Genomic DNA, 14,318 nt, shown 5'->3' on the forward strand with positions numbered 1-14,318 from the left:
AATGTCTGACAGATGAACACTTAGGACTGTGACAAAGGTAAGAACATCAACTGTGCCAATTTATGTGAAGACTGGACAAAATCTCTAGTCTGGGAAAAATTTTCAAGCTATGGGAACATTAGTCCATAAAAGCCGGCATCGAGGCCAATGGACAAATTTAAGTATGAACAATCACCAGTTCTGCAGCGTGCTCTTCAGATGGTATCCTGCTTCCTGCACCCACTGCTGATGCTCCATCCTTCACCTATCCAATAGTTGTCTTGTGTGATAAATTTATGAAAGGCCTGATTCTCTGGAGAATGTCCAGCGTTCACATAAGGACACAGCTCCAAGAGGACAATTAGTTGCCTTTTTGTTCTTTGGTTAAAAAAAAAAATCACATATAGTAGAGGTTTCAGAGAAATTACCTTGTCAACTCTGTCCAGGCAGAAGTTTTCCAAGTCCTCCATGATGAACTCCAGGACCTGAATGTGGCCTCGCTGGGCAGCACAATGCAGGATGCTCAGTCCATCCTAAGAAACAAACAAGTCTTAAGCAACTCACATGCAGTCGGAGTCCCAGAGACAGTGTAACCTGCAGCGAAGACGTGGCTTACTCTGTTTTCACAGTTCAGCTTCGCTCCACAGGACACCAAGATCTGCAGGATCTTCAAGTGACCAAACCAGCAGGCCAGAAGAAGAGCATTCATGCCAAACTGTAGACACATATCACGTTACATGGCACAAACATCCTGCTCACACAATGGCATCATGGGTAACATTCTGTCTCGCCGATTACTCATGTCAGGTGTTCTTTGCTTCAAACAATGAAGACGAAGCCTCTGAGAAGATTTACTCAAGTTCCACATTTTTCATGAATGAATGCATGCTATTTAAATGAGCTAAAGATATAAATGAAAATTAAACAATTTTGTATAATCAGAATATTTAATAAAATGCTCAGTTATTTAACAACTATAATGCTTTCAGATAATCAAATAAAAATACAGACAAAATGGACACTGACAGTTGTTGTCACCATTTGATGAATTTAAAGTAAATTATCACTTTCACATTCAGTTTTCTTGACACACTCAGTGGTCAGAAACATGAACACTCCCAAGTATGTCTCAGACTGTATTTACATCATTCAATTAAGAACAAGAGCAATCCGAGATGTCTGACGGCTGCCAAGGGTGATGAGGATCAAAATAACAGAAATGTGACTCACATCCTTACCCAGACTTAACCTGGATCCGGATTCCACAACACAATGCAATAATTGCGTACTGATCCAGAATGGTCCGACTGATCAAGATGTTGCAATCTGATATATAATCCACAAGATGAAACAAAATAGTGTCTTCCTAATCTTGGTTTTACATCATGATGTCATATCTGTGAAGTAGATTTGACATAATCCTTAAAAGTCTACAAAGTGAAATTCTGTTACAGAACCCGGATCCAGATCACCTTGAAATTAATGGAGTCATCCAAGGCCACCAATGTGTGATGAAATTTGGTTGAAAATCTGTTAAGTAGTTTTGACGTATAGTAATAATCAAAATCCAACAAAGTGAAGCATACAAATTGAAATCCTGATACAGAATCTAGATCACCTCCAAAATTCAGTGGAGTCTTCCATGGCCTAATGGAAGATCAACCATGCCAATGATTTTATTATGTCCTTGGTGGATGTAATAAAACAGTATGGTATCTGTGGTACAAATTTGGTGAGAATCTGTGAAGTAGTTTTGGCACAACCCTTAAAAGCCTATATAAAATGAAATCTTGATCCAGAATCCGTATCCAGATCACCTCCAAAATCTAATGGAGTCTTCCATGGCCTAATATCTATCTGTGGTGAAAGGTTTGTCAAAATCTGTGCAGTAGTTTTGATGTAAACCTGCTAAGAGACAGACAAATAAATAAATAAACGCCAATGATTTTATTACATCCTTGACGGACATAATACAAACAGTAAGGTACTGAGTATGGTACAAAAAGAAGACTGATGAGGGAAACCACCAACACACTCATAACACCTCTATTGTGTGGCTGTGACTGGAGGCTGTGCACAGCAGCTACTGTCATCCCATCGTGATGGTGCCAAAACATGAAAGGAGTAGAGAAGCTTGAATCTTCAACTGGACTGGGTTGCTTGACACGAGGACGTTTTGCTTCAAATCGCAGAAGCTTCCTCAGCTAAAATTCTTGCTCTGGTAGTCTGACTTCTGTCTTGACTCTTGTAGAGAAGAATAAACAGAAGCCACAAAAGCTGGAGTTTTAAACCTAACCAGACCCCTCCTACCGAGAGGCAGACTGCTATAGGCTAGTGACTAAACAATAGCTCTAATTAGCACCTATTGGGCTCTAGTTAGCACCCTCCTAATGACAGGGCAGCTGTCCATCCTAATGATGGGACGGAAGCCTCTCTGATGGCTCCCTTGACGACTCTCCTGATGACGTGAATGACTCATTACCATGAACAAAATGACTGAAACTGCTTTGACCTGAGTACCCCATTGTAAACAGGGGACAAAGCGTGTCTCAGATCCCCTCCCCGGTTAAGGCTGGGTTTCAACTGTTTCACATAGAATGCCTCCTTGATCCCCTCTCTCAAACCATTTCTTCTCTCTGGCTAAGATTTTAACTTCCTTGTCCTCAAACGTGTGGTTAGTGTCTTTCAGGTGGAGATGAACTGCAGACTGAGGTCCACTGCGCCCTCGCTGCGGTGCTGGTATAGCCTTTTGTGTAAAGGTTGCTTAGTCTCACCTATGTAGTGTTCATTACAGTTTTCCTGACATCTTATAGAATACACTACATTGCTTTGTTTGTAACTAGGGATCCTGTCCTAAGGGTGAACTAATTTCTGTCTCAAGGTGTTAACCGGTTTAAAGTAAACTGGGATTTTGTGCTGTCTGAAGATCCTCTGTAGTTTTTCCCCCTACTCCTGCTAAAAAAGGGAGAGACACTCTTCTTCTTGTCTCTGTCTCCTGTCTATTTGGTCTCTTTGTTTTCTGGGACTTCTACACTTTGTCCAGGGACCATCGTGGGTACCCACATACTGTGAGGGCTTTCCGTACAAGTTGTTGTTCTTTAGCCCTTCCCTCTGCAGTTGTGGGCACCTGTAGGGCTCTGTGTTGAAGAGTCCTGATCACCCCGAGCTTGTTTTCAAGGGGGTGCTTTGAGCCAAAGAGCAGATATTGGTCAGTGTGAGTGGGTTTTCTGTAAACCCCTGTCTGGAGCTGCCTGTTCTCTCCAATCGTAACATCACAGTCCAAGAAGGCTAAATGGTTGTTTCTGGCATCCTCACGTGTGAACTTGATATTGGAGTCCACCGAGTTGATGTGTTCTGTAAAGTCCTCAACCTCCTGTTGCTTGATATTAACCCATGTGTCATCGACATATCTGAACCAGTGACTGGGAGGGATGCCCGTGAAAGACGTCAAGGCTGTCTTCTCCACTCGCTCCATGTACAGATTGGCCACAATGGGGGATACCAGAGACCCCATCGCGCAACCATGGATCTGCCTGTAGTAATTCCCCCTAAACAGGAAATATGTGGTGTTAAGACAGATCTCCAAGAGTTGGCAGATGTGGTCTGGTGTGAGTTTGGTCCTTTCAAGTAGAGACACATCCTCCAGCAGTCTCTGCCTCACAGCTGAGATGGCCTCAGCGGTGGGGATGCAGGTGAACAACGATGTCACATCAAATGACACCATAGTTTCATCTGCCTCCAGCTGCAGGTCCTTGATCTTGTTGACAAAATCTTGTGTGTTCTCCACAGTGGTCTGAGTTACCCCATTGTGGCCAATCTGTACATGGAGCGAGTGGAGAAGACAGCCTTGACGTCTTTCACGGGCTGCTGACATGCTGACATGACATGCTGACATGAGATTTGGGGTTCCACAGGGATCTGTTTTAGGCCCCTTGCTTTTCTTCCTGTATGTGGCACCCCTTGGGCATATACTGCGGAGTTTTGGGATTGCCTTTCATTGTTATGCTGATGATACTCAGTTGTACATGCCGATAACTGCGGGAAATCTCACTCCCATAAAATTCCTGGACGACTGTCTTCTATCAGTGAGAAGTTGGATGTCTAGTAACTTCCTACTTTTAAACTTTGATAAGACTGAAATGATGGTTCTTGGTCCAGCGAGACATCGGCATCAGTTTGACCAGCTGGCGCTCAGCCTGGGTTCATGTGTCATACATCATACAAACAAAATGAGGAACCTTGGGGTAATTTTTGATCCCACGCTGTCTTTTGACCTCCACATCAGGGATGTTACTAGGACTGCTTTTTTCCATCTGAGAAATATAGCAAGGATCTGCCCCATCCTGTCCATGGCTGATGCTGAGACCCTGATTCATGCTTTTGTTTCTTCTAGACTAGATTATTGTAATGTTCTATTTTCAGGGTTACCACAGTCCAGCATTAGGGTTCTTCAGCTGGTTCAGAACACTGCCGCCAGACTTCTGACACATAGCAAAAGGTCTGAACATATCACACCCATTTTGGCATCTTTGCACTGGCTCCCTGTCTCTGTGAGAGCAGATTTTAAGGTTTTGCTATTGACTTATAAGGTTGTTCATGGACTGGCGCCATCTATCTGGCTGATCTGGTGGAACTCTACGTGCCGGCCCGGGCTTTGCTGCCGCAGGATGCGGGACTTCTCTGTGTTCCCAGGGTGAAGAAGTCAGCAGGTCAAAGAGCCTTTTCATATCGTGCACCCACCCTGTGGAACAGTCTTCCTGTGACTGTGAGGCAGTCTGAGTCCGTGGACATTTTTAAGTGAAGACTCAAAACCTATTTTTATTCTCTTTCTTATGGATAGTTTTTATTTTGATTTGTTTTATTCTTTTACTTCTGTTTTTATTTATGTATTTGAATTTTATTATTCATTTTTAATTATTTATTCAATTTTATGTTGACTTGTTTTATGTAAGGGGCCTTGAGACGGCTTTTGCTGTGATTTGGCGCATTATAAGCTAATTAAATTAAATTAAGTCAGGTGCTGTGCCTGAATCAGGCCAACAAACTGGCAGCCCACAGACCACATTTGGCCCTCCCTCCTTTCATGGACATGCCTTTGCAGGGTGTCTCAAATTAAACTTTGAAGGAAGAAAAGTGGGCACACGTGCACCCTGAGCAACATGAAATAAGTACAAAATAAATTAATTGGTATCTGATGACGGGTTACTTTCCAGTTTTTGTGCAGCTGCCCGACACCATGAAACTATGACAGCTATCACATTAAACAATGAAGATTTATACCAGTTTTCACAAAATTTATTGCAGCCTTTATGTGAAAGTCATGTCCTGTCCTTCCATGGCATAAACACAAACACATTTGTGGCTGAGATGGACACACAACATACGATAGGTTGGATGAACCAATTACATGTGTCTAAACATCTTGATCAAAGTCATCTATGTGTTAAATAATGACAACTCAGAGACAGTACATGACAGAAACTCAATTTATATACTTTTTAAAATCTTGTAATTGGTTTAGCACAGACATAAGCACACTGCTGTCCATCTGCACCGAGCACAAGACAACAGAATATCCGAAACAAATTGTTAAGACATCTCAGAAATTAAACTTTTTGCATTGAAATCAACCATAGACAGCAAAACTCATACAACTTTGATAGGTCTTAGTAATGTTTGCAGAGCAAGTATCTAGGCTACCAATATTTAGACCGGGTTCATTCTGTCTGTGTCCTTGGACAAGTCACTTCATCTGTATTATCCCAGTCCACTCAGCCTTGTCTGGGGAAGTAAACCTGTGTCAGACCAGCATCCTGACAGGGGGAGTCAAGTTTCATCCACTTCCTGGCGGAATCTAGAGATAAGCACCGGCACAAACGGACCTCAGGGCCTGTACTGGTCTTAGCTAGTTTTTAATGTTTGAACAGAGCTGCGAAAAGTCAGAATGCATACAAAGTACAAAAGGCTTTCTACTTACAAGGTCCTTCTCATCCACATCAGTGTCATAGTCCAGCAGGAAACGCAGGGCCTGTTCATTCCCAGCTCCAGCTGCCCAATGAAGAGCTTTTCGATCAATCTACAGAGAGAGGACACTTGGTGTATAGCGATACAAACATGGCATTAGTCCAACATCCATTAAATCGTGATATAAAGCCCACTAATAATTTGAGATGTGATGCACCTAACTAATCAGGTTATTGTTTGATGAAAACTTTCTCCACTCAAGGACCATTTTCCCACAAAAGTTCATCTTAATTTGGTCATCATAATCTGACAGGAGTGGACTGGATGACCTCCACCCTCTGTTGACTGACTGGTAGAGGTAATAACTAATGAACCAGATGAAGGTACAATTATACAAAGTTTGGACTTACTGGTGTTATAGATAACTGAAATAATTAAGCAAAACAGTTAGTCAACTCATCTTGAAAACAGGATGCTTCAATCACCATGCCTGGGATGACTTTCAGAGGTGGTCTGGGGCACAGTTCAGTTGGACTCTGGTGTGGTAGGCTTCAGTGTGATCACTAACAACTCAGACGCCATGTCACTGACACGGACTGTTCCATTTACTATATTCTCACTTGGATAGTCCCCTTCCTCATTCAGGAGCACTTGGGATGAAAACTGGTCTGGTTTCTTACCTTAGTGATGAACATGAATAACGGTCAGAGAGTAAAACTGCAAATATTCCTCATTTGCTGACTCTGTAAAAATCTTTGAAATGCGTTGCAGCAGAACTGATTAATAAACCCCATGCTGCATAATTAATTTAGATGGGACAGGTTTTTATATGGGTGGAAGGGTAAAGTAATATTATCAGAACTCCTCAGAGATTCTGTCACATTTGAACGTGTCATTTCAGTCATTTTACAGGACGCTCCAGCATCAGTAAAGATTCCAGCAACTTTTCTTCTTTCTGATCCGTAGGAAATTCCAATGACGTTACCCAATGAATCTCAATGCCAGACAGTACCAAAAACAGAAAGCAAGACACAAACCATGATAGAATTATCAAATCCGAACAAGGTAACCAGGCCTAGTGCAAGTATGACCAATGACAAAGACTATCACTTGCATTGTGAGGGAACATTAGCGATGACATTTTAGCCATGTGGTTGCGTTTTTTTGGGACATGATCCAGAAGTGTGTGCCTTGGTGTTGAGGATCCCAGCAGCTTGTATAGCACAAGGGAATGGTCACATTTTAGCTGGTTGTAGAAGAAAGATGGTTACTTTTGAGAGGTAGGGTTTGCCTCCCTTGGTGTTTTCCTCAAGGTGGTTCCATGGTGTGGTGGAGACCAAACAAGAATGTTCAGTAGTAGAACTCGCGTTTTGTGAGAGGAATTCACACTTTTTCTACCAATGACAACACTGTTATTCTTTGATTTTATTCTTCAGAGCTGTCACTGTTAGTGGGCAATTAAGAGTAAATAAATACAATAAAGACTTATTCAGTTAAATATGAACTCCATTTAAAATCTGAAAATCAAGACTGCTTGGAAAACTCCAAAGTATGTGTTTCCTTCACCATGCTTCCATTTCATCTAAACTATACTACTTCTATATTTAAGATGTTTAACAGAAAAATACAGATCTAAACATCATATATATTGATGACACACAATACTGCACTCGTGCTGGAAAGGCTGTGTGATTTTATCACTGAAGTGAATTCAGCTGGTGAGTATTTACTTTATTTTTGGCCTTGACATCCACACCCTTCTGATCAGTTCATGCCATTTTCCCCATGTCGTTCCTCTTGGTGGTATCATGGAACTCCTTCTCTGACCACAGCACTGTGAAGATACAATAGAAACAAACGCTGATTAGCCTCTACGTGTCCATAAGGCCTAGTTCAAAAATAATGAAGCCTAACTGCTGATTTACATTGCATTTGTCATGAACAAACCATTATTTATTAGCACCATCCAGATTTATCTGTGAGCTGCCTATAGTCTCTTTGACAGGTACTAAAATTTCATGGAAAAATTCCACACAGTTCCAGAGATATGCACGAAATTTACCCCAAAAATAGCACTTTTTTCATCAATTTTGTGTGGCATTGATATTTAGCATTATCATTTAAAGTGAATGTTAAAGAAATAACCTTGTATTTTGTCAGTTTGTTTGTGCTTCATACTAACACACAGTATACATTTTTGTAAAGGTAGAAATGTCATTTCTTAGAAAAAACATCGTGTTTCTAAAGCAAGGTAAAACTGTCGCAAGCGTAACGCTGAGAATAAGTCCTTGATTTATTTGTGTCAAACCTTAGCTATATCTCTTACTCTGCTTCAACAGAATAATTATATTACTTGTTCAATGATACCAGGAACTAATGGACAGCATTTCTTTGTTTCAGGCGTCTGCAGACGAAAGAAGACTACATCCAACTGTTGTCGCAAGCGTTACACTCTAGCACATTATAGTATATATGCACTGATAATTTTTAGCAATGACTGAACAGAGGACCAATAGAAATATTGAAACTCTGACACAGTGAGGAAAATAAGTATTTGAACACCCTGCGGTTTTGCAAGTAGAAATCATGGAGGGGTCTGAAATTTTCTTCTTAGGTGCATGTCCACTGTGAGAGACATAATCTAAAAAAAAAATCCAGAAATCACAATGTATGATTTTTATACAATTTATTTGTATGTTACTGCTGCAAATAAGTATTATTTATTTATAAAAGAAACCTGTTCACACCTCAATCAATCACACTCCAACCTGTCCACCACAGCCAAGACCAAAGAGCTGTCTAAGGACACCAGGGACAAAACTGTAGACCTGCACAAGGCTGCGATGGACTACAGGACAACAGGAAAGCAGCTTGGTAGAAGACAACAACTGTTATGATTATTTATTAGAAAGTGGAAGAAACACAAGATGACTGTCAATCTCGCTCGGTCTGAGATTCCACGCAAGATCTCACTTTGTGGAGTAAGAATGATTCTGAGAAAGCTCAGAACTACACAAGAGGACCTGGTCAATGACCTAAAGAGAGCTGGGACCACAGTCACAAAGATTACATTAGTAACACATGATGCTGTCATGGTTTAATCCTGCAGGGTAGCAAGGTCCCCCTGCTCAAGCCAGCACATGTCCAGGCCTGTTTAAGTTCACCAGTGACCATCTGGATGATCCAGAGGAGGCATGGGAGAAGGTCATATGGTCAGATGAGACCAGAATAGAACTTTTTGGAATCAACTCCACTTACCATGTTTAGAGGATGAGAACAACCCCAAGAAAACAATCTCAACCATGAAGCATGGGGGTGGAACATCGTACTCTGGGGGTGCTCTTCTGCAAAGGGGACAGGACGACTGCATCGTATTGAAGGGAGGATGGATGGGGTCATGTATTGCCAACACAACCTCCTTCCCTCAGTAAGATCATTGAAGATGGGTCATGGCTGGGTCTTCCAGCATGACAATGACCCCAAACACACAGCCAGGGCAACTAAGGAGGGGCTCCGTAAGAAGCATTTCAAGGTCCTGGAGTGTCCTGGCCAGTCTCCAGACATGAACTCAATAGAAAATCTTTGGAGGGAACTGAAACTCCAAACTGAAAGATTTGGAGAAGATCTGTATGGAGAGAGGTGTTTAGAGGCTCCCATGTTGCCACTCATTAGAAGAGATGCAAAAAGGGGAAACATTTGAAAATGGCCACCTGGTAAGGAGGCCAAGGGTCAATGAGCTTACCAAACCAATTTTGTGTTCCAATAATTAGTGCTAAATGTATTCAAATAATAAAATGACAAGGGTGCCCAAATTTATGCACCTGACTAATTTTGTTTAAGAGTTATTGCAGACTTTCTGTAAATACTAGAAACTTCACTTCACTTCTCAAATATCACTGTGTTTGTCTGCTCTATGATATATTTAACAGAAATTGCTGATCCAAACAACCAATGATTTATAAAGGAAAATCATGGAAATCATCAAGGGTGCCCAAACCTTTACATACAACTGTAATTTAAGTATTGGAAAATACCGATACAACCTGCGACATTTTCCGATACCAGAGAGGAGCCACTGTGAAGCCTCTCAACTGCTGCTGCATGCTCTCTGCTTTGTTTGCTGCGTATCGTGAGGAGGGGAGGGGGAGGTTTCTGAAGCTGAGCTGTTTTGAGAGCTCTCTTCTGCAGTGTTCTAAGCCACAGGAAGTGGCAAATGTCCGCCCAGCTCTTGGGTTCAAATTGTCTGTTCGTTGAACACGGATTTTAAAAATTAACTGAAATGTTGCTGAAAATGTGTGCTGAAAGTTAGCCACTGCATCGTCCAAGACTGTGAAATGCTAGGAAAAGCCAGCTCACAGCGCCAGCTGGGGACAGCAGAACAGAGATTCTGCCTGCTGAAAGTGGAAAATAATCTAAATCCTTCAGTATTAATCAAGAGTTTGTTGCGTGAGCATCGCTGGTGATACATTTACAAATTTACGGTTTATTATACAGTTGAAAGGCTTCGTGTTTCCAAAAAGTTCCAAGCTTGCTCAGCAGAAAAACAGCGAGAGAAGACAGAGGAATGAGAGAGAGGAAAGAGAGAGAGCAAACGAGAGAGAGAAAGAGAGAGGGAGAGACTTAATTTTTAATTTTTACTCGTAACACTTGCTTTGACAATGTAAACATGTTTCCCATGTCAATAAAGCTCCAATGAAATTGAAAATTGAGATGGCAAAGACAGACCGAGAGATAGAGACAAAGACAAAGAGAGGACAGGGAGGAGAGAGAGGGAGAGAGACAGACAAAGAGAGAGGAAGAGAGACAGACAGAGAGGGAGAGGAGAGCGAGAGGGGACTTAATTTTTAATTTCTACTCTTACACTTGCTTTGACAATGTAACACATATGTTTCCCATGTCAATAAAGCTCCATGAAATTGAAAATTGAGAAGGAGAGACAGACAGAGAGAAAGAGTGCTGCTTTTTTCTCTTTAAGTCTATAAAAATAAAGTACTGAAGTAATAAAGTAATTATTTCACCAAAACATCAAATCTAGGCCTGCATCTTAGATACACCTTCTGGCAAATTGTAGCTAAACTTTCAGGTCTCCTTTTTAAGAAATCCTCATATAAAATCAACAATAATGATAATATTAAAGCAAACAGAGTATTGGCAGATATCCAAATTCAGGTATAAGATCGGATCAGAAGTAAGAAATTGTGGCTCGTGCATCCCTAGTTTGACTGGACTGAATGCAGGCTGAGATGGTGTGATGGACACACAATGAGAAAAGACAATGACCATGTCAACAGAATTGTGATGAGAGGTCCATGGGAAGACAAAGACAAGAGAAGTGAAGTGGAGGTGGATGGACACAGCAAGGAATACTTTGGAAGGAGGAAAAAGGTGAACTGTGTTAAGGTGCAGGAAGACAGTGTGGTGACAGTCCTCCAGACACACTGACCCTGTAGGCATGGTAAACAATGACGAGAACAAGAAGATCATCAAGTCAACATGGCTGAGGTTGAACAGTTTTGAAGTTTAGTGTTTTACTCGAGGACCTGACTACAGTGGGTGCCAGGCCATGGACAATCCATCAGCACAAAACAAGCCGCAACCCTCCAAAGACTTAAACAAAAATTATTTTGTCTTTTTAACTTGTTTTATGTCACAGCCAAACCACAGCACTTGATGCAGCAAGGGCGTACCCCTGCCTACGGCTGTAGAGGAATCTACATCTCTTCCAGGTATGGGTTAGGGTACCAAATCTGCAAAATTTTGAACTTTCATGAAATTAGCGCCACTGCTCAGAAAGGAGCCTCGTTAACTGAATATTCTGCCTCTAAGAGCCTCTCAGAGCCACTATTCTCCCATGCTTGTTGAATAGCTCCTCTCGTACCAAAAAAAACAAAACAAAAAACATGCTGTGTGGCTCAGGGCTTAACAGCTCTTCATGCTCGAGTTGGCTTACAGTGTGGTGGATCTTTTTGTTCTGTTAGCAGAATTAGCAGAGTCAATTATCTTTATCAAATCGTCATCTGCCAGCAAAACAAACTCCGCTATGTTTAGCTAAACACTGCCCCCAGTAGTATGCCCATGTGAGGTGGTCAGGGACGTGCACAGCACATTTCATATAGCACCAAATTGCACGCTAAAAATAACTATTGCACGGGCAGTGAAACACAATGACAAATGGTATAAATAATCCATGTCACGTGACAAACAACCCCACAATCAAATGATAAGGCAGCTATCAGCCATTATATATACAAATGAAGCAATGTGAAGCTCCCCCGCTAATGGTACAGGGAGTTCCAAACAGGAAGTGCCAAATTTTGAGTCCTCAGTGAAAGGAAATGTCAAATGTCAAATACTCCTGGATCGGCAGACGAGATCTCATGAAATCTCCACAGGAACTCAGTGGTAAGTTCACACTGAATCAGGAAGTGCACAAATTTTGATCGTCCACAGTGAAACGGAAATGTCAAATGTTGAAACACTTGCTGGCAATGGGTGGAGCCTAGAGCGGAGGCCAGGCTTGCACTAGACTCCCCTAAAATCTAATTGGACACAGAGATTGACAAGGACACGGCACCACAAGTCTGGTTGAAAAGAGCTGCATTTTGAAATCATGACACATATGACTGGTAGGCTCCTCCTTTACAGTAGTTGGTTCTATGTACCACAAAAAGTTCTAATCCAACTTAGTACAAGAACAAAAATGTTTTGACTCTGATTTGAACTGAACACTTTGTTTGAACCGGGATTAATGACACCAAAGTACACTGGTCAGTAAACAACCTTATTTTATGCCAGAAAATGAGGTCCAGGTTGTTAAAAGCCACATTTTCTCCTTTAATTGGGTTGTCTTATATGGTACATGTTTCTCAGTGATTTTAACGAGCCGGCAGCTGTTGATTCATAAGATATAATGTAAAGATGCTCAGGCTGAAAGAATACAGGTAATTTACTCCCCTCTGTTCTGTATAAAACTATGTAACCTCTTAATTTTGCTCTCTGAAGGACCTATTTTTAAATAACCTCTTAATTTCGCTTGTCTGAGTGACAACCAGTGGACACAATCTTTAGATAAATAAATCTAAAATATCTTCCTTATGGCCCAGCCACTGCAACTAACAAAGGATAATGAGCCCAAACGAAACAAGAAATCTAGACTTTCGTGACTACCGTTTCACCATTCGTGCAGCTCGTTCCTGCAGTGGCACTTCGTCAGGATTTTTAAACTCTCGAAACATTTGAACGAATGCCACTGAAAACCTCAATTCGTCCATATTTCATTTTGCTGTCACTCTTGACGGTTTCTTAGGGTTTGCTTAGTTTTTGTAACGTTACCATTTAGTTCGAATTCGTTCGACCAGCTGAATGTTTTCATACAGTACAGAAGCCGGTTTGTGAGCGCTGCTGTGGCGGAGAAATGCAGCTCTTCCGCGGGCAGTGCTGGTTTGTGGTGTGGGGCTTCTGCCACTGCATGTAATGGGGCCAGCCAGGAAGCATTTATCGGCCTCCTCCGCCAGCGCACGGCAGTCCGTGATTGTGGTGTTGGCCAGTGCTGCACGCACCTGAGGAGAGGAGAGAGCTGATGCACAAAACGTCCTGTCGGTGTCCTCTCAGGAGCTGCAGCATTTTGTCCATGAACTCTGAAGGGCTTGCTGTCCTTCAGCCTGTGCAGAGAGACGAGCCTGCTGGCCTTTCAGCGTCTGACAGTTCAAAAGTTTTGTGGAGGTGATCCTTGATGGCTGCGTATTTGTTCGCAGCAGGGGGGCTTTGCAGGAGCGCGATCAGCCTTGTTTCCGAGGAGCTGCAGAGGGCCGACACGACGTATTAATATTTCGTGTCGTCTGCAGTGATCTTTAAGCGCGAACTGCGCTGCGCTCGGTTTGTGCAAACCAGGCGGCAGCTTACAGAAGCGTGACTTTGAGGATCAAGTGTGGAAAAAGTTCCAGCACCAGCAGACATTCGCGTGTGAACAGCTTTGATTCACAGAGATGTGACATACGAAAACAGAAAACCCACTGTGATCGCAAATGGCTGCATTATTTTCTGAATGTCTTAGTTGCTGAATTATGTACAAGACAGTCCTTTGCACGAACATGTACAGTACGTGCACTACAACACATCCAAACAATGAATGCATTCATCCACAGTGAATCAGCTGGAGAGAATGTGAAGCGCGTGGGTGTGCATGTGTGTCTAATCCACGTACGCAGTGCCTGTGCGTGCGTGATCAGAACTGGTAATCGAAACCCGTGAGCGTACATGTGATTAACTGCTTGATCCACACAGCCACAGCGCCCGGTGATCAGAAACACCAGGGTTTTGAAAAAAAGGCAGAGAGAGCGAGAGCGAGAGAGAGAGAGAGAGCGCTATCTCTCTCT

The 14,318-nt window shown here is 42.2% G+C and overlaps 1 protein-coding gene across 1 annotated transcript in view; it reads right to left on the reverse strand.

The window, feature by feature from the left end:
* ankdd1a (ankyrin repeat and death domain containing 1A) overlaps window positions 1–14,318 on the reverse strand; it is a 132,437-nt gene that overhangs the window by 70,682 nt on the left and 47,437 nt on the right. Inside the window, exon 7 of the mRNA XM_034184889.1 lies at window positions 6,733–6,738. Coding sequence (XP_034040780.1) covers window positions 6,733–6,738 — 6 coding nt within the window. The remainder of the gene's footprint in view (window positions 1–6,732; window positions 6,739–14,318) is intronic.

Source organism: Thalassophryne amazonica, chromosome 2 (genome assembly GCF_902500255.1).
Source record: "Thalassophryne amazonica chromosome 2, fThaAma1.1, whole genome shotgun sequence".
Classification (NCBI taxonomy): Eukaryota; Metazoa; Chordata; class Actinopteri; order Batrachoidiformes; family Batrachoididae; genus Thalassophryne; species Thalassophryne amazonica.